At 44.7% G+C, this 25,957-nt stretch overlaps 1 protein-coding gene across 1 annotated transcript in view; it reads left to right on the top strand.

Moving 5' to 3' along the window:
- ATP2A3 (ATPase sarcoplasmic/endoplasmic reticulum Ca2+ transporting 3) overlaps window positions 1–25,957 on the top strand; it is a 160,354-nt gene that overhangs the window by 91,364 nt on the left and 43,033 nt on the right. The window contains exons 7-9 of the mRNA XM_055001359.1: window positions 2,602–2,687; window positions 5,202–5,666; window positions 23,097–23,185. Coding sequence (XP_054857334.1) covers window positions 2,602–2,687; window positions 5,202–5,666; window positions 23,097–23,185 — 640 coding nt within the window. The remainder of the gene's footprint in view (window positions 1–2,601; window positions 2,688–5,201; window positions 5,667–23,096; window positions 23,186–25,957) is intronic.

Genomic DNA, 25,957 nt, shown 5'->3' with positions numbered 1-25,957 from the left:
CTGAAATTCCCTTTTTGGCTATAATCTCTTCTGCCACGAGAAGACGCTCTTTCAACATGAGTCTCTGTACTAGGGTAACGTGCATTTGATTGGCTAGCAATGGCCGCTCCATTATTCATTCGGTTTAATGCACAGTCTCTGGCCATGTGGCTCCTTCCACCACAAGAAAAGCAGTTAGTCTGTCTGCCTCTATATCCATTTCCCAAATTCAAAACAGTCATTCCATTAGACACAGCCTGTAAATTCCTTCCCTCTCTTGAATCCAGTTCCTCTCTTAAACTTGTCAACAATTGCTCCAGTGTTAAATTCTCTTTATGTCTCAAGAGAAGTGCTAAATTTTCATAGCTACTTGGTAAACTTTTCAGCAAGGCAACAACAACATCTCGCTCTTTCGGAGCCTCTCCGAGTTCTTCCAACTCTCTATACAATTTCATAAATCTTTGCAATTGGGCTGGTATGGAATCCCCTTCTTTAATTTTAAAATCAAACAATTCTGTTTTAAGATAGATTATTTTGGTGCATGTCTGTTTTTCAAAACGCTTCTTTAAAGCTTCAAGCATCTCTTTTGCAGTATCAAAGGTATGCAAGTCCTGGACTTCATAATGAGATACTGAGGTCATAATTAATGTTTTGGCTAGAGCATTTTTCCTGGTAAATTCAAGCTTTATTTGAGGATCATCTGGTACGTTTGCAGTTAGAATGTCCTCAGCATTATGCATTTCAAGTTGGCTTTTTAATAATGCCAGCCACCAAGTAAAGTTGTTTTTATTTAAATGGGGCATATAGAAATTTCCTTGGCTAATTTGAAATGGCTTTGGATTACTCACGACTCCCTGGTCAGAGGAACTCATTTTTCAGCTGTGAAGATTCAGGCACACGTGGAGTTAACGATCTCCTTTGTTCTCTCTGCCGTCTCTGCTCGGCTCCGAGGGTAAAGAAAAACTTCCAATAGTTCTCAGCTGCAGTTTTCTCAGTGCAGACCAGTTTTAAGAAACTTTTAAAGACAACAAGATCTTTAAAATAATCTCCTTTTCCCAGTTACAACTGAATGCAGCAAAAAAGGTTTGGTAGAGAAAAAAATCTGAGCCTTTGTGCCTATCTAGCTTAGTCTCTCTTTAAAGATCCATTTCGAAATTATTTGCTTGTTTGGCAAAACAAACCACCATAACAAAATCACCAACCAAAATCGCCAAAATCAACCATCCTCTGCTACCACTTTGTTGGGGAAAAAAAAGGTTAAAAATAGCTTTAAATCATAGGTGCAATGGATCTTGGATCAATAGAGAGTCAGCACACGAGTTTAGCTTTTAAAAAACATTTACTTCTAAAGGGAAAAGGGTCACAGGTTGCCTACAAAACAAAAACACCTGGAGCTACATTTCTCACTACTGTTTTACAACAAAGAGCTGGGATAATGGAAGGTGGAGAATCTTCTTCTTCCTCCTTCTTCTTGACCCTGAAAGGACAGTCACCTGACCTGTTGACCAATAACAGTTTACAAACACTCTCAAGTTTCCCGGGCTTGCAGATTATTGGCTTTGTGCCAGGTTCCCTTTCCAGGTCAATCTAAACAATAGCATGGTAGGTAAACACATTAACCCCATAATGACTGAATCTCAGACCTTGCAACACACATATATTCCAACACTAAACAGCCTGGATTAGGCCTCTGACGGGTGGTGGATCACTCTGCCACTCAGCAGCGGCCCGATCCTGACCATTGTGGGCCCCTTTTCGGCCATTTTCAGCCCCCTTTTGCCATTTTGGGCCCAATTTCAGCCCTGAATGGCCAGGATTGGGTCCAAAACAGCCAGGATAGGTGATGTCAGAGGGTGTGGCATATACAAATCAGTTATGCCAATGACACACTTCTGGCGATGTCAAGAGGCATGGCATATGCTAATGAGTTATGCTAATGAGTTATGCCAATGAGCTCCTCCAGCTCTTTTTCTACGAAATGACCTCTGTATAAGAGAATGAGGTGGTAGAGACTTGGGGTACAACGGAGTGTACCCTTTCAGACGACAAGTGGGGGAAATCATACTTTTCATGCTGCTAAATTTATTGAAAAGCTTCACCTCCCTGCCAATACAAAAAACTCAGTTGGAGATTTTATCCCACCTCTCAGCCTAAATTGGTTTGCAAAGCAGCTAAGGAATTAGACAATCCATACAAAGGACAATTACAATGTGATAGTAGTGTTCCATCAGGAAGAGGCTCTCAGTTAAAGCAATGCCTGGCTGCCTCCTTCTGGTGGTTTCTCCGAGACCCAGTGCAGTTTAAATGTTAAAATGCCAGACTAGGAACTGGAAGTCCTGGGTTCAAATCCCTGCTGTGCCAGGAAGAACTGGTAATCTTGGGCCGGTCAGTCTCTCTGCCATCTACTCTCCTTTGGGTATCCTCATCTATTGAAGCTGGAGGAAAAGAGTCTGTCAGACACATTCTGCAATCTGGTCAGGGTATAAAGGAAGCCATTCAGGCTCAAATTGGATGAAGTCTCGGCACGTGGTGATCAGCCCCCAGTAGGCATGTTGTGCTGCAGATGAAAACAAACCTTTCTGAACAAGTGGAGTAGGAAATAATTTATCCCACCTCCCACAGGTGAATCTGTGTCGGTCATCAAGCACACGGATCCCATTCCAGACCCCAGAGCCGTCAATCAGGATAAAAAGAACATGCTGTTTTCTGTAAGTATTCTCACACCTGCCCATTTTTCTCTCTTGAATTCCTATTTGTGGTGGCTGGTTCCAAAAAAGTTACGTAGATTGATCCATTCCACCTTTCTCCATGCGGGAGACCACAGGACCACGTGAGCAAGATGTCATGCCAGCGTTGAACGGGATTGGAATTTAACCTGAGAGGGGAGATAGTTCTCCAGGCGGGATGTACCTACATAGTTAGTTGAATCCTGAGGACTGGACTTAGCACTTCAAGCTGTACATGATTTTGCCTTTTTTTCAGTGGTTCCTCCACGTTAAAAAGTAGCACATTGGGAAGGAAGGGGCCTGCCCAACTTACTTCCTGCAGTGTTCGTTTTTTACTTGCACAGGATTTTTCATGCTCTGGGTTAACATTAGGCTTGCCAATCTGGCAATAGCAATCCCCAACCTTCAATAATTTTAGCAATAGGAGGGAAAAGGTGGGAGGCTTTAACGGTGATGCTCTAGGAATTCCCCCCTAGTCTCTGTGGTCTTTTACCAATGGTGATGCTCTAGGAATTCCCCCCCTAGTCTCTGTGATCTTTTATCATAGGGATTAGGGTAGATTCCTTAAAGTGTTATTATGACTTCCTGTTGAAACTCCACCCCCAGGTGCTGCCCCAAACATCTCTATAGCATTTGCCACTGCAGGGCTGGGAACTCTAGTTAGTGTTCAGAAATGTAATGCCTTCATACTACAGTCCCTTCCATCACACCACAAACACTGATGGAAGAATATCACTAAAGCTACCCACATTTGTGTAATATTCATGTTGAACACTCCCCTTTTAAAAGGTTGCCCTCTCTGTTCCTATTAGTTTCTCCAACGTCCCAAACCTTACCTTTCCCAAGGGAAGAGACCAACTTGCCATCAAGGACAGACGTTTAAACAAATGCTTGGCCCCTGTCTTTCCTATAAATTACACTTCAGTCTTCCTCAGCTTGACATCCTATCAGGGTTGCTGGGAGCTGTCATTTTTATATCTTTCCAAAGTGGATCAAAAGTTCAAGAGAATTACAATTCCCATCAAGCTAGGGTTGCTAGCGCTGCCTTGGCAAATGCTGGCAGATTTTAAGGGCAGTGGAGTTTGAGGAGGATGTGACGTAACTTTGTGGGGTAAAAGGTAAAAGTGCAAGCACCAAGTCATTACTGACCCATGGAGGGACGTCGCACCACAACGTTTTCTTTGCAGAATTTTTACATAGTGGTTTGCCATTGCCTTCCCCAGTCATCTACACTTTACCTCCAGGAAACTGGATACTCATTTTACTGACCTTGGAAGGATGGAAGGCTGAGTCAACCTTGTAGCAATTTCCCTTTTTCTCTGTAGTAAAGACCATAGAATTTCTAAAGAATTTCTAAAGACTAAAGAATGTCTAGAGTGTAACCATTTTTCAACCATTTCTTCCTCCTGTTCCTAATTTTTTTTAGGGCAGGGGATTGGAGCAAAGGGCACTAATTTTACCCACTGCAGACAGGCAAATAGCAAGCTTACATAAAGTCCAGTAAATTCTGAACATGCAGCAACAGCAGCTAACAGCTGGCCATCCTGTGCACTGGTGAATGCCACCAACAATGAAGACACAGATGCACTTGAAATGTAACTAGTTTTAAAATACAAACAAATCAGTCATTTGAGATTATGGACATATAAGGCTGCCTTAACTGAATCAGAGCCTTAGTGTCTACTCTGACTGGCAACGGCTCTCCAGGGTTTTAGGTCAAAATCTTTTGCATCACCTGCTACCTTATCCTGTTAACTGGAGATGCTGGAGATTGAATAGAGATGGGCACAAACTGGGGGTGGGGGATGAACTGTGCGGTTTGTGGTTCATTGCATTTCACGAACCACGAACTTTCACAAACTTGCCCCAGTTTGCGAACCGGTTCATTTGGTTTGTGAAAACATCACTTCCAGGTCAGCAGAAGGTCTGCAGAAAGCCCATTCCCCCTCTCCTCATTGCCTAGGAAACTGATTGATCAACGCCAGGCTGTCTGCAGTGACGAATTGAAAAACGAACCAAATGAACCAGCCTAAAGTTCGTGGCACTTCATCAGAAATGGGCTCTGACGAAGTGCCAGTTTGTGAACCACGAACCGGCCTGATTCGTCCCGAACTTTGGTTCATATTTTCGTCTGTGTCCATCTCTAGGATTGAACCTGGGACCTTCTACATGTCAAGCAAATACTCAGCCACTGAGCCACAGCCCCACTGCATACCTGGGTATGGGGTACTAAAAGAAAATGAAAATAAATAAAAAATGGATTCAATTTTTGAGCGTGTTAATTGTGAGAATTGTAGATTCACTAATTAGGACTCTGTTACCATACTCCCTTCTTGTTCTACTGCCTGTCTAGATCAAACCAGAATCCCACTTTTTGGCATCAGGAAAGATCAGCCCTGGAGACATATTCTTTGAAATCCAATTCAACCATTAACCATTACTAGAGATGGCTGAGTGCGCATCATGTGGGAAAATATTACCCTTTTCTCTCTCTAGGGCACCAACATTGCTGCTGGCAAAGCCGTTGGCGTTGTCATCGCCACAGGAGTCTATACAGAAATTGGGAAGATCAGGAACCAGATGGTTGCGACCGAACCTGAGAAGACCCCTTTGCAGCAGAAGCTGGATGAGTTCAGCCAACAGCTCTCCAAGGTCATTTCTCTGGTCTGCATAGCTGTTTGGGTAATCAACATCAGCCACTTTAGCGACCCCGTGCATGGCGGCTCTTGGTTCCGCGGGGCTATCTACTACTTCAAAATTGCTGTGGCATTGGCTGTGGCTGCTATCCCTGAGGGACTTCCAGCTGTCATTACCACTTGCCTGGCACTGGGCACCCGCCGGATGGCCAAGAAGAATGCGATTGTGCGGAGTCTTCCTTCGGTGGAAACCCTGGGCTGCACTTCGGTCATCTGCTCTGACAAGACCGGCACTCTAACAACCAATCAGATGTCGGTCTGTAGGGTGAGTTCTGGGGTTGCCATTGGCTCATTGGCTGCTTTTTTCCTGTTTATGGCCTGATTGATCTTAAGTAATGTTTGATGCCTCTAAGTTACTCCAGAGTGAAAATGGCCATGAATTTAGCAATTTGATGTATGCTGGAAATTGATTGGTAGTATTTTTTTAACCCCGCTTTTCAGTCAAATCTGGAGTCTCAAAACAGCTTATAGTTAGATCTTTGTACAATGTATAGATTACAAATGTCCAGTCAAATATTAATTATAATTGCATAAGAAAGTGCTTTGATAGGAGATTCACTGTAAGCTGTTGCTCAGGCATGGTGAGAAGGGTGCCTGGTTCCTGCCTTTTCTTGCCTCTACAGTAGTACTTGAAGGACCTGGGCTTTAAGTGGAATCCAGGCATCATGGAGAGGTACCCGGCTGCAACTGCTTTAGCTTGGTTGGAAAGCTCAGTTATTTAAGACTGTTACTTTCCTCTTACTCCACCAGCATGCTGTGTTCTGGAAAATGAGTAGTTGTGGCAGCCAACCACTCTGTTTTGCAGGACAAATGTTGTTCTGGGGGGTGTCTAAGCTGCTGTATCTTGATGTTCAGGGCAGAGGTGAAAGCTGAGATGGTATAGTTGTCACAGGAGGACTGTGCCACCTTGTACTCGCACACTTTTTTGCCTTCCTCTGGGCATAGAAGAGAGGTCACTAGGGGAGGTGAGGTAGCTGTTAATTTCCTTCATTGTGCAGGGGGTTGGGCTAGATGACCTTTGGTATACCTTCCAGCTCTATGTTTCTGTTTGAATTGTCTTTGTAGTGGGGAGGGAATGAACCTCCCCAATGATCAAGCCTGGGTCAACAAAAGTGCTAAAAAACTCTCTAAGCTCTGCTTCAAGAAAAGCCAAATTCTGAGAGCTGCATTAAGAAAAGGAAGCAGATGCATGGACATGGGGTTATTTATAGTATTACCGCTCCACCCATGGCTGTTAAAGTCTTGTGCAGTCCCCCCTGGGATTCCATCGGGCTCCACAGAACATTTGAATTCAAGCTTAGGTTTATTAGACCATGGTGCCTAGAAACTTGGGTTTAAAAGAAAGGCAGGCTGGCTAGCTCGTTTCTCAAGATGCTGCTCCTGATACCAGATTTGATGCTTGTGTTGTGTCCACACAGAGTAAAGAGCATACACAGTGTTGTGACTGAAGATCTCAGTGGGTTGTGATTAGAGATGGGCACGAACAGAAAAAAACCCGAACATGATGTTCGTTGTTCGTTGCCATCCATGAACAGAGACTCACGAACAACCACGAACATGGCCCTGTTCACAAACATGTTCGTGGTTGGCTTTTCATGGGGGTCAGCAGGCTCTCCTCCAGCCATCATCCAAGTCAAGGTACCTACTGCACCACTCCCAGAAACCTGACCTGAGCAGGCACCAGGAAAGGTACCGATAATAAACAATAGCTTAGCCCAGAGCCTGGCAGCAGCCCTGGAACTCAAAGGGGTAGATCCCTATCCCACCACACACAAAGAAAATTCAAGCTCCAATGCACTCTCTATCAAAATGTCAACAGCAGCTGTCTCTCCCTCTCCAAAGCCAGAGCTGGGAGCCCCCCTCCCCCCTGGTCTTTGTTCCCTTGTAACAAATTTGGAGCTCCACATTTGAAAGGAAGACCTGCCTATCAAGCTAAATTGGGCTTAGACTGGGGTTTCCAGGGCAACAGCAGGAGTTCAGACAGTGTTCAGACAATCCCTGCCTAAGTTGCCAAGGGAATTGATTGCAGGTGCCAGACTGTCTGGCTTGATGAACTGCAACCAACGAGGCTTGCAACGACCACCTGTTCGTTTAGAATGGGGCCTCACGAACAGCTTGTTCGCGAACAGCAGATTGGGCTGTTCGTTGCTTTTTTTTGTTTGTATTGCTGTTCGTGCCCATCTCTAGTTGTGATGTGCTGGCAGGGTTCAGGTTGAAATCTGAGTGGCCTTAGCAACGCCGCTGATCCACAGATCTGGAACAAGCATTTCAGAGATGTAAGATAATTGTCTGTTGTGATGGGGAATCAAAATCTTCAGGAGGCATGTATGTCCAGCTGATCTCGCTTACTAAGCTGCCCAGAGATTATCAGCTTCTGTGCCTGAAGTTCTGTCCAACATCAGAGATGCTTCCACATGTCATAGAAAGAAAGATCCAACTGAGAAGTCCCAGGGGTTTGTTTGTCAAGATTGAGAGTGACTAGACTAATCGAGAGGTTGCTTTCATTTCTCGAACCATGCTAGCATATCAGAAAGTTTCATACTTTGGGGAATCATGGTGGAACTCGAATCCAAATGCACTTTGAATGAACGCACCATTAAAAGCAAGCTTTCGCATGTTGATGGCATTTGTTTTATTTTTAAACATTCGTCTGCCTTCTTTCTGAAAGTCAAGGCAAACCTCCCTTGAGGCAATTGATGAAAATAGTAACTGATAAACAAAAAAATCCAAGCAATAGCATTTGTTTGAAATATTTCAAGTCGGCCTCTTGAACTTTCCAGCAAAAGGCATAAAATATAAAACAGTAAAAACCACTCTGCAGATAAAATATTGAAAGCATGGTGGCCCAATGTTCTGCAATGAAACAGAATCCTGGAAAGGCTTCTGTTTTGGAACAGTGTTGTATAGAGTGCTGCCTGGGTGCCAGCATGGTATACTGGTTAGAGTGTCAGGCTAGTATCTAGGAGATTCAGGTTCAAATCCCCGCTCTGCCATAGAATCTCACTTAGCCTTAGACTAGTCCCACAACCTTAGCCTAATGAACCTCACAGGGTTGTTTTGAGGAAAAAATGGAGGAGAAAAGAACCATGTAAGCCACTTTGGGTCCCCACTGTGGAGAAAAGACAGGGTATACGTAAAGTAAATAAAATAAATTTTGCCTCAGATTTTCTCTTTGGGTGGACATCACTTGGCATCCCTTCAGAGAAACACAAGGCTTTCCAGAAACCGAAAAAGATGATGATGATGATAACATTCAATTTATGTACCGCCCTTTAGGACAACTTAACGGCCACTCAGAGTGGTTTACAAAGTATGTCATTATTATCCCCACAACAAAATATCCTGTGAGATGGGTGGGGCTGAGAGAGCTCTGAGAGAGCTGTGACTAGCCCAAGGTCATCCAGCTGGCCTCAGGTGGAGGAGTGGGGAATCAAACCCGGCCCTCCAGATTAGAATCCCGTGCTCTTAACCACACACCAAACTGGCTCTCTCCAGAATTCGTAGCACAAGATAGGACTTGTGCTACGAATTCTGGAAAATGTTGTTTTGCGCTTGCTCCATTTGGTCATTGTTCCTCCAAACAGCTCAGGGCAGCACACATGCTTCCACTTTCCACCATTTTTCTCATCACAGCAACCCTGTGAACAAAGTTAGGCCAACAGAGTGGCAGGCAATGTCTGTATGATTTGAGCCCCAAATCATTCAGCCCCATATCCTCTGACTGGTGGCCTCAGGTAAGTCTTTCACCTTACTTACTATCAGTTGCTTTTAATTGGAGAAAGAAACTCTGTAAATATGACACCTCTGCGTGTTTAATTTTATTTGTTATTTTATATTTTACAAAATTTATACCCCTCCTCTCTTCCCTCATAAGGGTCATCAAGATGGCTAACACATTAAAACATACATAATAAAAACTCGTAAAAACCATTAAAACCAACAAAAACCACATCATTAAAACAATTAAAACCAGAGCTAAAATATATATAAAAACATAAACACAACAATAAAAGGGGGACAGACAAGTCTCCATAGGGAGTGAGTTCCAGAGTTTTAGTACCATGACTGAGAAGGCCCTCTCCTGAGTTGCCACCTGCCTAACCTCAGAAGGTGGGGACACCTGAAACAGGACCGCCAAAGATGACTGCAATGGTTGGGTAGGTTGATAAGGGAGTAGGCAGTCCTAGGCAGTCCTTCAGATATGTTGGTCCCAAACCATATAGAATTTTATTTTCACCACCCAGAGCCCCTGAGGATGGGCGGTTTATAAATCGAAATAACAACAACAACAATAACAACAATAATTTTATTCAGCACCAGCGCCTTGAATTGTGCTCAGAACCAGATTCAGAGCCAGTGTAGACGAGCCGAGACAGAAGTGATGTGTTTCCTGAACTCTCTCCAGTCAACGTCTTGGCTGCAGCATTCTGTACCAACTGAAGTTTCTGAAGTTTCCCATCACAGAACGTGTTGCAGTAGTCTAACCTAGATGTAACCAAGGCATGTGCCACAGTGGAAAATCCTGCCCAGGAAAGGCTGCAGTTGATTAACCACAGTTGCCACCAGCTTTATTTAGCAATAGGCCTGGGTCCAAGAACACCCCCAAACTGTGGACCTATTCCTTTGAGGGTTGTGCAACCCCATTCAGAATCGGTGACACCTTAAATCCAAGGTCAGACCTTCTGCTCACCAGTAACACTTCCATCTTTTCAGAATTAAGTCTACATGTCCCAATTTCAGTGAGAAGAGACAGAGGTGGATTGCGTCGATACATGAGCGCTCCCGTGCTTCTCAGCGGGCCGATTTCAGCCTGATTCGGCCAGGTGCGGACTGTGGGAGCGCTGCTGGGAGGGTCCTGGAGAGCTCCTGCACTTCACAGCGGGCCAATTTAGTCCCGAAATGGGCCCAATTCAGCCTATTTGGGGTTCAAAGCAGCCCACTGTGGAGCATGGGCTCGCTCTGCGCCACCTGCGCACACACCCCGGGAGGCACGTTCCCCTGCCTTTCCCCCCACTGTCCAGGTAAGTGGGGGTGGGCGTGGAGGGTGGGAGTGGAGGATCCCCTGCCCCCAGTGGGGGACTGGCAACCCTAATGCTGCCTCCATGCATTGGTATCATGATCTCAAGATGGCAGTCATGCGCAGGCGGGGTTGGGCGAGGCGGAGCCAGTGTGCTAATGCTTGCTGTTTCTCCCCATGCATTGTCAACATTTAGAAGGATACAAGTACAGGGGTTTTTGGTTACTCAACCAAGTTTTTTTGCTAATGAAACAAAACGTTGGCACTCTGATTTGAATCCAAACCAGTATATCAATCTAAGACAAATATAGGTGGCTAGTTTGCCCCCATCCCCTAACCTCTTCCCTGTCTTTGTTTTATTTGTTTTTTTTAAATTCGGTTACTAAATAATGGAAACCCTTGAATCAATATTTAGTATTCCACACACCAAGCAGGTCTGGGACAGGAAGACAATTTTAGTTAATGTTTAACCTTAAGGAGTTCCCTGGTCAAACAAAGGGGAATATTTAATGGTAGGAATATGGATATCGTTCACGGGTTTGCCAGCAAAGTTAAATATTTGCCCGGCATGGCCCTGCTGGCTGCCGAACGCCCTCTGTGCTTCTGGGGAGATGATGTTTGTTGTTAAACAAGGTTAACTCCTTACCCTGCCCTCACCATTATATGCAAAACCTCTTTAAGGTCCTGGATAAATATTTGGCTCAAACCAATTGCAGCTAAGAAGCAGCACCGTTGTGGGAACAGATCCCCTCGGCATGCTCAGTCAGAGTGTAGAAGGGAAACGTGTCTAAGCTTGATGGTCAGGCATACTATATTCTCGCTGCCCGCAGGTGCAGACGTCACTCCTTGACGTCACTCCCTGTGCTCCTGGACGTGATGTCAGTGCATCACCAGAGACATGCTGATGTCACTTCCAGGCATATGGGAAGTGATGTCAGCACATCCCCGGTGACATCATTATGTTGCTGGTGTTTCCCCAGTGGGTAAGTTTCCTGCCAGTTGCTGAGCTTGGGCTGGCAACCCTAACGCTGGTCCTGCACCCCGTCACTGCATGTCTTCTGGCTCATGGGTGTGACACCTCTGTGTGGAGGAAGTGTATATGTGTATGCTCACTCCCTGTGATCAGAAAGGTTCAGAAAGCAGCATCTCTGATCACACATAGCGATGGTAGTGACGTCTATGATCCCTCACTGTTTACAGCAATAGTGGTAAAGTCTGTGGTCCCTCCTTGTCCCTGTTCCTTTACTGATGGCTCTCTTGAGACCACTTCCGTACAGTACAGCCCTCCCATGTGGGCAAAAAGCCCCCTTGAATCATTCAGTTTTGCATCGTTTGCGGAAGGCCAGGAGAGCGGGAGATTTCCTGACCTGTTCTGGTAGGTTCTATAAGGTGGGGGCCACCACCGAAAATGCCTGCATACAGGCAGCTGTTGAATTTGCCCATGTATGTATTATGCAAGTTTTTAATCTGTTAGCAGCCTCAGTGGCCCTTATGAGAGCAGAAAGGCCCTCGTAAGTTTTATTAAATAAGATAAATAAATAAATCCCCCAAGGGGCAACATTCAGACATTGCTGTGAACTAGTGTTTCATTCAGGGGTCCCAGAACAGGAGGTTTTTAATCATTCTCTATGCCATTGGAAGAGGCAGGAGGGAGGATAGAACACAAGAACTGCAACAAGAAGGGTCTGTGGCTCAGTGACAGAGTATCTGCTTTCCATGCAGAAGGTCCCAGGTTCAATTCATGGCAATTCCAGTTAAAGGACCGGGTAATAGGAAATGTGAAAGACCTCCACCTGAGACCTTAGGGAGCCATTGCCAATCAGAGTAGACAGTACTGATCTTTAGAGTCCAAGGGTCTTGCAAGTGTCTGTTTCGATTAAATCTCTTTGTCGTAATACCCGAATGCAGCATTTTGGCTCAGTTGAGACACAAAACAATGGTTTATTTTAACCATGGTTCATTTGTGAGATCGCAGTTAGGTTCGTAGATAATGGTCCAAATCTTGGTTTGCCTCAAAAAGTGTTGGTTTCATCATTCAAATAGAGCTGGCTGGTTTCAAGTTACTTTGGGCCCAAAGTAATAAACAGAGTGGATTACACAGGAAAAACAAAGTTCAGCAAATGTCTGTAATCTCTCTCTAAACCAGTTGGTTTGAAGCTGACTTGAATAGGACTTAACACCATATCATAAGGCATTTTCTCTTCCCCAAACCCTTTTTATTCATTTTTTTCTGATGGGGGGGCATCCATCCTGAAGAAGAGTTCTATAGGACTCAAAAGCTTGCTCACTGTTATGTGTCAATATATTAATCAAAGGTATTAAGTAGGGTTGTGTTATTGGTTTTTGGATTTTACTTTTGGACTGGCACATCTGTAAACAACTTCTTCCTGTTGACTGGGGTAATCAGTGCTGATTTTATTGACAGCTCCATGTTTGAAATGATTTCATTGTGGAAGCTTGTAAACAAGATCACGTGAGCCAAAGTTGTGATAGGTTTAATCAGCATGGGCAAGTGAGGGCAGAACAGTGAGGGTAGAGGAGGAGGAATTGGAAGGTGAGCAGCAGCATGAACAAGTGAGAGCAGAATAGGGAGGGTAGAGGAGGAGGAATTGGAAGGTGAGCAGCAGCATGGGCAAGTGAGATCAGAACAGGAAGGGTAGAGGAGGAGGAATTGGAAGGTGATCAACAGCATGGGCAAGTGAGGGCAGAACAGGGAGGGTAGAGGAGGAGGAATTGGAAGGTGAGCAGCTGCATGGGCAAGTGAGATCAGAACAGGGAGGGTAGAGGAGGAAGAATTGGAAGGTAAGCAGCCGCATGGGCAAGTGAGGGCAGAACAGGGAGGGTAGAGGAGGGAGGTGAGCAGCAGCATGGGCAAGTGAGGGCAGAACAGGGAGGGTAGAGGAGGAGGAATTGGAAGGTGAGCAGCAGCATGAACAAGTGAGAGCAGAATAGGGAGGGTAGAGGAGGAGCAAGGTGAGCAGCAGCATGGGCAAGTGAGATCAGAACAGGACGGGTAGAGGAGGAGGAATTAGAAGGTAAGCAGCCGCATGGGCAAGTGAGGGCAGAACAGGGAGGGTAGAGGAGGAGGAACTGGAATGTGAGCAGCATCAACTAGAAGTTGCTGAAAGACAGTGAAGCAACATGAGTCCCCTCACCTGTTTGTGTGCAACATGTACCTGTCTTGGCTGATAATTCAAAGTTTTGCTCCTTCTTCGTGCATTCAAAGTAGCCCTCTGCTTTTGAATATTTTAGCTTGTTTTCCTTGAAAGGAGAGCTGTTCGTGTTGGTGCCTTGGTGGGGCTGCTGGCTCATTTTGATTAAGCAAATAGCTTTGCTGGCTGTGTTTGTGTTCCCACCTCATCAGCCAGGTATTTAATTGCATGCTTTTAAGCCCCATGTGTTCAGAGCGCTTAGGAGAGGAGATGATTAAGCAGCCGTGTGTGGGACCCCGAGGGAGGGGCACTACAAACAAGCTGTGTTTTGTGTCTGTCAGTTTGTCATTACGTCTGAATGTGTGATCCTCATATACGATTGCAACACAGTGCATTTGTTAAAGACAACTGCACTTATAGATTGCGGCATCTGCAATGTGCTACTCTTGTGAGAACAACCTGCAAGCTGGCTTCTAGAAGGTCACGTGCATTTTCGACCCATTTTCTGGTACTCGTTCAAGGTAAATTGCTGTCCCCATCCTTGCCTTCTGAGGACGTCTTGATAATTTATTTTTTTAGTGAGAGTTGCTAGAGTTTTCATTCTTTAAGCTTTAGCATCTTCCCTGAAACCTCCCTAGAATTTTGGTCAGTGTGTGAACGCGTCTTGTCTGTCTTCCTGCATGCCTGTGAATGCACACGCAAATAAATTCTAAGGCCTATTGTCTTACACCTTTCCGCAGCTAGAGTATATTTTGAACTGTTTAGAAACTATTTTAGGATCATAACAGAGTCCCCCACCCCTTTTCTAGTGCATCTTTAATTAAAAGAATAATAATCATCCTGGATTTTTAGTTCAAGACCAGCTATTGCAGAGGAAATAAAGACAGCAGGTTGAGGACAATCTGTGTCAATGTGTAGGGAGGTGAGCTTGGGTCGTGATCCTCATATCCTCCACGTGTCACTCTTTACCAGGGATGGTCCCTGTTTTCGCTTTTGGGAATCCTTGTGTTTCTTTTAGAGCAAGTTGCAACAGTTGTCATTCTTGAGGGTCTACTCTCCTCCCCAAAGTCTCCAGAAATTACATCTCCTAGCAGGTAGGTGGATACATGCATATCGTCTCCAGTGTGCACACCTACAAACCCACGCACATGTACATGAAGGCACCGTGCCATGCATGCTCTGTCACTTCACATGCTGATGAGGCTCATTTTGAACTGTTGGTAACAGATGGTAGGACTGTTAATGTTTTTCTAGCACATCTACAGCTCAAAGGATAAGCCCTTTCTTATGTTTTAAATGTCGATGAGCTCAAATTTCTTCTCCTTGTTGTTTCATTATTTAAAAGAAGTCAGTTATGCTTCTCTCTTTATCTAATTGACCTCATAGGTCTTTATTCAGAGAGCGGGGTGGGTAGGTGATTTATGTACACCACTAGGGTTGCCAACCTCCAGGTAGGGCCTGGAGTTTTCCCAGAACTACAACTAATTTCCAGATAACAGTGATCGGTTCCCCTGGAGAAGACGGCTGCTTTGGAGGGTGCACTCTATGGTAGGTTTGACTTACAAACTGCATGGACTTCTTGATAGTAGCTCTGCACTCTGCAGTGGCTCGATCTGGGCTGAATTGGCCCAGATCAGGGCCAAATTGGCCTAGATTGGGCCCAAATTGGGGCTGAATCAGCCCTAATTGGGCCGCTGCAGAGCATAGCAGAGCTTCCACACTCCTCAGCATCCCAGTTCGGGCTGAATCTGGGCCGAATCAGGCCGCTGTAGAGTTCAGCAGTGCTTCTGCACTCTGCAGCGACCCAATAAGGGCTGAATCGGCCCAGACCAGGCCCTATTCGGCCCCCTGAGGAGTGCTGGAGCGCTTCCAAGGTGAGCATGTGGCCTACGCAATGATATCACTCCCTGGAAGTGATGTCATCACGCAGGCTGGGAGCATGTGCACACTGTGCATGCGCAAGGAGAAAGCACAAGGTAAATGCCAGGTCTCCAACCTCCCACCTGGGGTAGGGGGACCTAGCAACCCTTGTGCTAGGCTTGGGGTGGCAGTCTGGTTTTCTTTTAAAGAATATTTCCTTTTTTTACATTTAATCAGCCTGATCTTTGGAGTGTGTTTTTATTTAATGTAACTTACCATGATCAGTTTAATTTTTCGTTCGTTGTAGTATGTAATATTGCAGCTGTTGACTAGACATGGGCACGAAGAGCTTTACGAACGGAAAAAACCCATGAACAGCCCGTTTGTCTGTTCGTGAACAAGCCGTTCGTGAGGCCCCATTCTAAACGAACAAGTGGTCGTTGCAAGCCTCGTTCATTGCCTTCGTCAGCCGTTCGTCAAGCCAGACAGTCTGGTGCCTTTCAGTCAGTTCCCCTGGAAACGGAGGCAGGGACTGAACTCTGTCTGAACTCCTTCTGGCTTTCCTTCTGGCTTTAACCCTTCAAAGTATTTCCAGCAGAGAGTCCCATTTTTGCCACTGTGAAGAGAAAATGACAGCAAAGGGGGAGACCCATGGATCATGCCTTTCCCGGGGTGCAATCTCTCTGAAACTTGGGGAGTCTTCAAAGGACAGTGAGGACTATGTCCCCTGCAAATTTGGTGGGTATTGGACATTGGGAAGGTCAGTTTGTAACCCCTCAAAGAAGCTTCCAGCAGTGAGTCCTGTTTTTGACACTGAAAAGAAAATGACAACATCATGCCATTGTCCCCTGCAAATTTGGTGGGTATTGGACATTGGGAAGATCAGTTTGTAACCCCTCAAAGTAGCTTCCAGCAGAGAGTCCCATTTTTGTCACTGTGAAGAGAAAATGACAACAAAGGGGGAGACCCATGCGTCATGCCTTTCCAGGGGTGCGATCTCTCTGAAACTTGGGGGTCTTCAGAGGACAGTGAGGACTATGTCCCCTGCAAATTTGGTGGGTATTGGACATTGGGAAGGTCAGTTTGTGGGGTGTTTAAAGGGCCCTGCCCCTTGCACGTGGCAGGAAATGGCCCTTTAAACTATCAGCTGGCAGGCGGCAGGGGGATCTTTAAAGGGCCACGAACAACGAACATGTTTGTGAACACAGTCATGTTCATTACTGTTCATTGTTCGTTGTTCGTGGATGGCAACGAACAACGAACAGCTTGTTCGGGGGGGTTTCCCCCCCATTTGTGCCTATGTCTACTGTTGACATTTTAGGAGCTGCTTTGTTCAAAGTAGAATATGGAATATACACATTATATATACATGATATTATATACATGGGGTATTGTTATACAGTCAGACCTATCCAGGTTGGTATTGTCTTCATGGACTGTTAGAGCGTCTTTCACATCACCTGCAACCTACTGGAGTTGCCGGGGACTGAACCTGGCACCTTCTGCATGCCAAGCAGATACTGTAGCACTGAGCCATGGCCCCAACCTGAAATTTGAAATGAAGTATATCCACAAAACTAACAGCAAATGGGGGAAGAACTGAAGAGTGAACAAAAGAATTAAAACAAATATAAATGAAATAGGGAACACATGCTCATCTCTACTTTTGAAACAATGCAGGCCAGGTTCTTGTAAATACATCAGAATGGAGCAGGGCTTTCCATAATGTCTGGTGGGAATTGGGCAGTTTTGGACATACTGCCTTTTCTTTTCTTTGATGCAGGTGTTAGCTTGCACCCCAGAGCCTTTTAAGGACAACCAGATCCTGTGTTTATATCAGAGGTTTGTCCTGCTGGCTGCTCATAGCCCGTTCTCACAGAAAACTCCCTTTAGAATGAGATTGCGGAGTATAAACTGCTGGCCTATGCTATCCTGTCAAGGGATTAGCTTTATGCTATTTCCGCTCCACTGTTTACGTCAGATTGCAAACATGGGCTTCCATTCAGCCTGAAGAGATGCTGTGGGGGGGCATTTATTTCATGGATATAATAGAATACCTTGCTGTTCAACTTTTGGACCTGTCTCATGATGCATTAATCACGGAACGCTTTGCAAAGGGAAATGTGAAATGCCTTGCTTGGTTGCCATGGGATACAGGCTGTTGTTTCTCTGTTAACTGCAGGTCGAATCCTAAACTTTGAGACATTTAGAAATGTCCGGATCAGTAGTGAAAGTGTCCAAAATCTGGGAAGAGTATATGGGGATTTTTTTAAAACAAGTTTAACAAAGCTGGAGAAGGAGGTAACCTGTGTCCCGAAAATCTGAGGGCCAAGCTACACATGACGAATGACACTTGAACGGCAAGTGTATTTCTCCCTGTTCACTTGCCCTCCACTCAATCCACTTGCCGTTCAAGTGTCATTCGTCATGTGTAGCTTGGCCCTGAGACTGTGAGCCAAGCTACAAGTGACGAATGACACTTGCCTGGCAAGTGAACAGACTCGCGTGTATTCCTCCCTGTTCACTTGCCATTCACTTGCGCGCTACTTGATCAAGTGGAGCGCAAGAGAAAGGCAAGTGAACAGGGAGGAATACATGAGAGTCTGTTCACTTGCCAGGCAAGTGTCATTCGTCACTTGTAGCTTGGCCCTGAGTCTGTTCACTTGCCGTTCAAGTGTCATTTGTCACTTGTAGCTTGGCCCTTGGTTTCTGCAGACCTTCATTTTCAGTTTTGCAGCTCTGTCTGCTGGATTTTCTCTCCATGCTTCAGCAGGGTCTCCACAGGTGTGTTTGCTGCATTCCAATGTGCTTTGGTTCATAGAAGCTGACATTTCTGTGAAACACAGTGTCTTTAAATATAGCATGTGTGCATGAAAGCGTCAGGAACGGGAGATGTTGAGACCTCCAGGTAGGCTTGTCAGTCCCCTGGTGGGAGCAGGGATCCCCTGCTCCCAGCCTCCACCCCCTGCCACCTTTCACCTGGCTGGCGTGGAGGGGAGGTGTGGGAGCTGCACTCTTACATGTTCCAAAGTGCCCCTTCGTCATGCCAGGAATTACATCATTCCTGAAGCAACGCAGAAGTATTGGATTGTGCTGGGAGACGACTGAGTAAAAATCGGCAAATTTAGACGAGTGCCTTCCCATGTGATTCTCCCTGTGCCCCCCCCCATCCCCTACTTTCACCCCCAGAGACCTGGCAACCCCTGCATCCAGGAGAGCCAGTTTGGTGTAGTGGTTAAGAACACAGGACTCTAATCTGGAGAGCCGGGTTTGATTCCCCACTCCTCCACTTGAAGCCAGCTGGGTGACCTTGGGTCAGTCACAGCTCTCTCACAGCTCTCTCAGCCGCACTCACCTCGCAGAGTGATTGTTGTCAGGATAATAATAACACTTTGTAAACCGCGCTGAGCAGACGTTAAGTTGTCCTGAAGGGCGGTATATAAATCGAATGTTATTATTATTTATTATAAAAGAACACTGTCCTAATGGGGGTATCCTGTTCTGGATGGGGTTGAACTCCCCCTAAAGGAGCAGCTTCATAGCTTGGGAATGCTGCTATACTCCTGTTGGAACCAGGTCTCTTTCACCAGCTCCAGCCATTCTTGGGCAGGAAAGATCTTGCCACTGTGGTGCATGCCGTGTTAACATCTAGATTAGATTACTGCAGTGTCCTCTGTGTGGGGCTGCCCTTGAAGACTATCTAGAAGTTATAGCTGGTACAGAATGCTGCAGCCAGAGTATTGTCTGGAGTGGGTTGTAGGGACCATGTCACTCCAGTCTTGTTCCACCTATACTTACTTCTGATTTGCTTCTGGCCCCAATGGTGCTGGTATTGACTTTTAAGGCCTGATGTAGCATACCTGCATAACTTAAGGACCACCTTCTCCCATATAAACCTACCTGTCCATTCTAGTTACCTTTGGAGGCCTCGTTTCTGGGGCCCTCGCCATCAGAGGATAGACATGTGGCAACTCAAGAAAGGGCCTTCTCAGTTGTGGCACCAAAACCTTGGAATTACCTCCTGAGGGAAATTCACCTGCCTCCCTCTGTTATTGTCTTCTGGCAGTGGGTGAAGACTTTTTTTTGCTTAGTTTGGCATATGCACAGTAAACTATTGGCACTTCTCCCTATGTGTATGTGTTTGTTGGTTTATATTTTTATATGTTTTTGTTGTATTTATATATTTATGTTATTGTATTTATACACACGCACACATATTGTTTTAGTTTTTTAATATATGTTGTTTGGAAATGTGGCATGTAATGTTTTAAATAGATAATTAAGTCTCCTCCCCCTATAAAATTTAAAGCTGAATAACTTTTCCTAAACTCACAATAAAAACTCATTTTCCAACTGATATCCTATCATGTATTATATTTCAAAGTGGCTCAAGGGGAAAAAACCTTATCACCCTCTAAGCATAATCTAATATCTGTTGGTGGAGATCACAAAATATGTTATGACAGTACCAACATTTAACCAGTGTGGACCAAATATCTGTAAATTTGGATACTGGCCAGGACGTTTGCATCCACATATATCTGTAAGTTGTGATCTTATTCATATTCCATACATATCAAACTTTATTTAACCTCTGTGGCATGGATGGGGTGGAACTCTGTTTCCCATTTTTGTGCTAGAGTCATCCTACTGAGGAGTTACACAATTTTAAAGTTGACAATGAGGAAATTGAAATTGTCCAAAATTTTCTATTCCTTGGCTCAATCATCAACCAACAGGGAGACTGCAATGAGGAAATCAGAAGGAGATTGAGACTTGGAAGAGCAGCTGTGAGGGAGCTAGATAAGATCCTTAAAGATAAAGATGTCTCTCTGGGAACCAAGATCAAGATAATCCAAGCTATGGTATTCCCTGTTACGATCTATGGATGTGAAAGTTGGACAATGAGGAAAGCTGATAGGAAGAAAATGGATTCATTTGAAATGTGGTGCTGGAGGAGAGTTTTGTAGATACCATGGAAAGACAAAAAGACAAATAAGTGGGTACCAGATTAAATCAAGCCTGAATTCTCCCTAGAAGCTAAAATGACAAAACTAAGGCTATCATGCTCTGGTAACCTCATGAGAAGACAAGATTCTCTGGAAAAGTCAATAATGCTAGGAAAAGTGGAAGGCTGTAGGAAAAGAGGAAGACCTAAAGCGAGATGGCTTGACTCAATAAAAGAAGCCACGGCCTCCAGTTTGCAGGATCTGAGCAAGTCTGTTAATGATAGGATGTTTGGGAGGTCTTTCATTCATAGAGTTGCCATAGGTCAGAGGTGATTTGACGGCACATAACACACACACACACCACTGGCTACCTATCAGTTACTGGGCTCAATTCAAGATATTGTCTATCACATACAAAGTTCTTCATGGCCTTGGTTCAGCATATTTATGGGACTACCTCTCTCCCTATGTTCCACCATGGCAGTTTTGCTCATCTGAACAGAGCCTTCTGTTGGTGCCACATGGGCACATGGGACTTCTTTGTGGCAGCCCCCATCTTATGGAACAGCCTACCTGAAGAGGTCAGGAAAGCTCATACTTTTTGCAAATGATGCAAAACTGAATTATTCAAGAGAGGGTTTTTTTTACTGAGATAGGTGGACTGTACTGTAAGGAAGGGTCTCAAAGAGACCCATCAGTATATAGATAGGGACCATAGACTTTACTACAGTGTGCTTCTATGTACTATCTGTTGCTTTAAGTACGATCCTTCTGGGTAGTTCTATGTTGTTTAATAATAAGGCTATCGCACTTTGGTCACATCATGAGAAGACAAGATTTTCTGGAAAAGTCAATAACGCTAGGAAAAGTAGAAACCAGTAGGAAAAGAGGAAGACCTAAAACGAGATAGCTTAACTCAGTAAAAGAAGCCACGGCCTCCAGTTTGCAAGATCTGAGAAAGTCTGTTAATGATAGGACGTTTGGGAGGTCTTTCATTCATAGGATTGCCATAGATCGGAGGCAACTTGATGGCACATAACACACACATCCTAGCCACAGTAAACAATTGTTATAAAAGATTTATTTGATGCCTTTTTTTTGAACTTGAAATTCTCAGGAAGCTGGATTTTGCCCTGAAAGCCACATTATGTTTTGTTTCTTCTTCCTCCCTGCTCTTACCCCTGCATATAGCACAGAATATATTTATTGTGGGGGGCAGGGGGAGACCTTATTGGCTGCTTTTAACATGATTTCATCTAGTTGCCTAAGGAAAGCAAAGTATTGGCTGGACTTGCTGTTTTTTCCTGATTGCTTAATTTTAGAAATGAAATCAGATACAATTGAAGTAAAACGGGGTTTCTTTTAAGCTCTTCCTTTTTAAATTCAAGAGTGGCTGGCTGGGTTCCCGTGTGACTTTTGGAGAGCTGCATTAGCTGCAGGTGGTGACCCTTTCAAACTTCTCTTCCCAGCTGCAAGTGATTCTAGACAGGAACCTCATATCTTTTTAATGACATAACCTTGGTTAGCTTGAAAAAAATGCACTTCAAAGATCTAAGGTGGACAGATGTACCCCCTCCTTCAAAAATATTACTAAAATGAAGTTTATGGGGTCCTACTACTAGTTTTGCAGGGATTTTCATTTACATTCTTAAATCTCATTCTTGTTCCAATATGTAACTTTAACCCAGGTTTGCGCCTTATTCTGGGTACAGGATGCACACAGCTTTAACGACACTGTGACATCACACACTGGTACAATGCTGGTGCACCTGTCCCTACTCTAGAGTTGCCAGCTCCAAGTTGGGAAATTCCTGGAGATCTGGGGGGTGAAACCTGGAGAAACCTGGAGAAAGTGGGGTTTGGGGAGGGAAAGGACCTTGGCATGGCATAATTCCATAGTGCCCACCCCCCAAAGTAGCCATTTTCTCCAGGTGAACTGATCTCTGTGGCCTGGAGACCAGTTGTAATTCTGGGAGATCTCCAGCTACTACCTGGAGGCTGGCAACCCTACCCTATCCCCCCATATCCTCCTGGGTTGCCAGGCAGTGGGCTGGCATCCCCTAGCTCTTCTGCTGAGCCATGTAAGCTCTCTCCTGCCTCCCTCCATCTTTAATACAGAGATAATAAAATTGATCTAACAGGATCCTTCAGGAAAGTACATAAATACATAAACGTTATATGAATGATGAACTTTTGATCACTCTTAGAGTTAGTTTACGGAACGTGTTGTCATAAGCTGTGACAATGGCCACTGGTCATTTTAAAAAGATGAGACAGATTTCATGGAGAACAGGTCCATGGCTGTTACTTGTAATCATGAAATGGAACCTCCAGATTCAAAGGCAGTGTACCTTTGAGTGCCATGTGGTGGGGAGAAATGGGGGTGGGAAGACTGCTTGTTCGAGTAATTACTATCATGCGTCGCTGGAGGGAAAATCTGCTTGAAGTACTTTAATGTCCATAAAAATTTTAAAAAACGATAGAGCTGTTAAAAAAATCAAAAGTGAAATCAACAACGGTATAAATTTTTTTTTTAATTCCATAGCAAGCCCAAGAAAAGTCATATAGAAGAAAATTCTTGATCAAAAACTGCAGCTTGCAAGCAGGTTCCGTTTCTTTCTTCACTTGGGAAAGAGAATGTCTTTGCATGGTACAGATGGGTTTTTTTAGCAGAGTATAACTTTCTAATCCTGTGCGCGCCCCCCCCCCCCTTGCAGATGTTCGTTGTGGAGAAGATAGACGGAGTTAATTGCAGCCTTCATGAGTTCACCATCACGGGATCCACGTATGCACCCGAGGGGCAAGTGTGAGTACTACTGAGCCACTTATGCCCTGGCTTTATTTTAAGTTACTTTGAATATCTGTCTTAGAAAGCTTGCTAGGGCTGCCATTGATTTAACGTTGTTTTGGAGGACATAAAAGGTGTTTCTTGCTTCAACTGTGAGTAGATTGTGTAGTTAAACACATACATATTTTAACTTGGATACTTTAAAAACAGTCCTGCCCATTGCAAGCATCACCACAGAAGAATCTTTCTCTCCTACACCAGAGGAAGAGAGCAAGGAGGGGGACAACCTCTTCTGGGCAGAATTTAAAGAGGCATTCTCTCATGCAGGGCTCATTTCAAGGGGGAAGGCACAGGAACGCAGTTCTGGTCGTTCCCCATAGAGGTCACATGGCAGGTGGCCCTGCTCACCTGACCCTCGGCCATTTTGGGCCTGTTTTGGCCTGGCTTTTTGCCATTTTGCCATTTTGGGCCCAAACAGCCAGGATCGGTGATGTCGGGGTGTGTGGCATATGCTAATGAGTTATGCTAATGAGTTCCTCCAGCTTTTTTCCTACGAAATGACCCCTGCTCTCATGTAAGTGCGACAAAGAGAAGTGTCTTGTTGCAGCATAACTAGGCATCAACTAAGGCGATGCAGAAAAGTAGAGTACCTCTAATTTTATGCAGATTTCAGAGACTAAAACTGCTACAATAAATTTCTAAAATCTAGTAACTGCCTTAAATGCAGCCCCCCCCCCATTTCCCCTTCCCTCCACCCCTCCTTTCTCTGTAATCCCTCTCTATGATGTATTTTAGATTATAAGCCCCTTGGGGCAAGGACCTATCATCCTGTACTCATTTAGTAAAGTGCTTTGCACATTAATGGAATCTTTATTATGATATGAGAGAGCCTGAGCAGGTATCTATCGAGGAAGATGCTGCTGAATGGGGGGTGGATTAGTCTGTTAGGTGCATGATTTACATGTCAGCACGAGCGGCACCTTAGGGATGGAATGAAATCCCGCTGTCAAGTTATAATTGACTTACGGTAACCCCTGCTGGGGTTTTCATGGCAAGAGACTAACAGAGATGGTTTGCCATTACCTGGCTCTGCAATCCTATTCTTTGTTGGAGGTCTCCCATCCAATTACTAACCAAGGCTGACCCTGCTTAGCTCCTGAGATCAGGCTCACCTGGGCTATCCAGGTCAGGGATAGATGGAGTTAAATATCTTTTCAGCCCTAGGATGTGCCATGTGGCATGTGAACAGTACAGGAAGATCCCTTTGCAAGAGCCTTGCCAACACCTCCTCTGTTTGCTTTTATTTTCCAAAACCTTCTCGCAGTCTGTGGTCGTCCTTTCAAAATTAATTTTTTTTAAAAAACGGCTCTCCGTTTCTCCCTTCTGCATTCCTCTCCAGATGGTCCTTCCAGGTTCTAAACAAAAGGAGATCTTTAGTCCAGTTCTGGTCTTAGTGGCCAACAATTGTCTCTAGTGTAATCATGGTGATGTAAACCATTTAAATCCAATGTTTAATTATTGTTGATTTTTTCACATGGAGGATTTTACTACCGGGGGGGGGGGGGGATGAGGATGTTTGACTGCTTCACACGCTGTTCAGCGCTAGCTGAAATTCTGTGCTGGTGACCGCCCCCCCCCCCCCCTTTGACCCTAGATTTCATCATGGTGGTCAACAGCTGTAAACTGAGCTCATGTGAGGCCTAGGAACCTCATCTTTCCAAAATAACTTTGCAAAATTCAGTATTGCCTAGCCTCTTTTTTACTTATTGAGCAAGACACGGATCCAGTAGCACCTTAAAGACCAACTAGATTTTAAGGTGCTACTGCCCCCCCCCTCCCCGAATCTTGCTTTTCTACTACAGACCCATACAGCTACCCACTTGAAACTGTATTTATTGAAGTATTGATAATGTCACTCATTGAGAAGAAGCAGCGTCTCAGTGGCTGAGCATGAGCGTTGCTGTGCAATGCTATGCAGTTTACTCCAGTTGGTGTGTGTGTGTGTGTGTGTGTGGTGTCCTCAAGTCATAGCTGACTTACAGCGACCCCGGTGGGGTTTTCATGGCAAGAGACTAACCGAGGTGGTTTGCCATTGCCTGCCTCTGTTACTCCAGTTTAAACCCACTGAAATTAATGGACTGAGTGTGGAGTAACTTGGCAGAGGATTCTACAGTTAGATGCTGGGAATTCAAGATAGCAGTTTCCTCCCTCCCTTCTGTTCCTTTTGGTGTTCCATAATTTTGCTGCTCTTTGTACTTGGTTCTTCCTGATTTCCTATTTTAATTAGAAGAATTTCTAAAATTAAGTCTGGAATGGAAGCACTCACAGTTGGCCATAGCGTCCCGTTCCCTTTCATTACAAGCTTTCTACCCTTGTATTTCTGGTTCACATACTTGCCTTGATATAATGTCAAGCAGCCTTAATGGAATCACATACATGGTTGCATCGATATTCTTGTGATGTTTGAATGATGAGCACATGCATTCCTGCCCATTGGAAACACCCATGCAAAGAAAATCTTGATGAACTCTATGTTTGGTTGCATCAAGATTGCTTTTTTGCAGTGTTCTAGGAAGGTCAATAGGCACAATGGAAACAGAAGGGTGGAAAACTTCCAGTGAACTGAAGGAAACAACAGTTGAAGCCAATGGTGCATGCGTAGAGCTCTATTCAAAATGTGAAACTTAAAAAAAACACCAAAGCAACAGAGAGTTTTGAATACATTGGTTCCACATTGAGAACATAACTAGGTAATTTAGAACTCCAAAACTGGGGCAGAAATTCCAATGA

The sequence above is a fragment of the Eublepharis macularius genome, chromosome 17, assembly GCF_028583425.1.
Source record: "Eublepharis macularius isolate TG4126 chromosome 17, MPM_Emac_v1.0, whole genome shotgun sequence".
Lineage (NCBI taxonomy): Eukaryota > Metazoa > Chordata > Lepidosauria > Squamata > Eublepharidae > Eublepharis > Eublepharis macularius.
The sequence above is the reverse complement of the archived record's forward strand: the minus strand, read 5'-3'. Positions and strand labels throughout refer to the sequence as shown.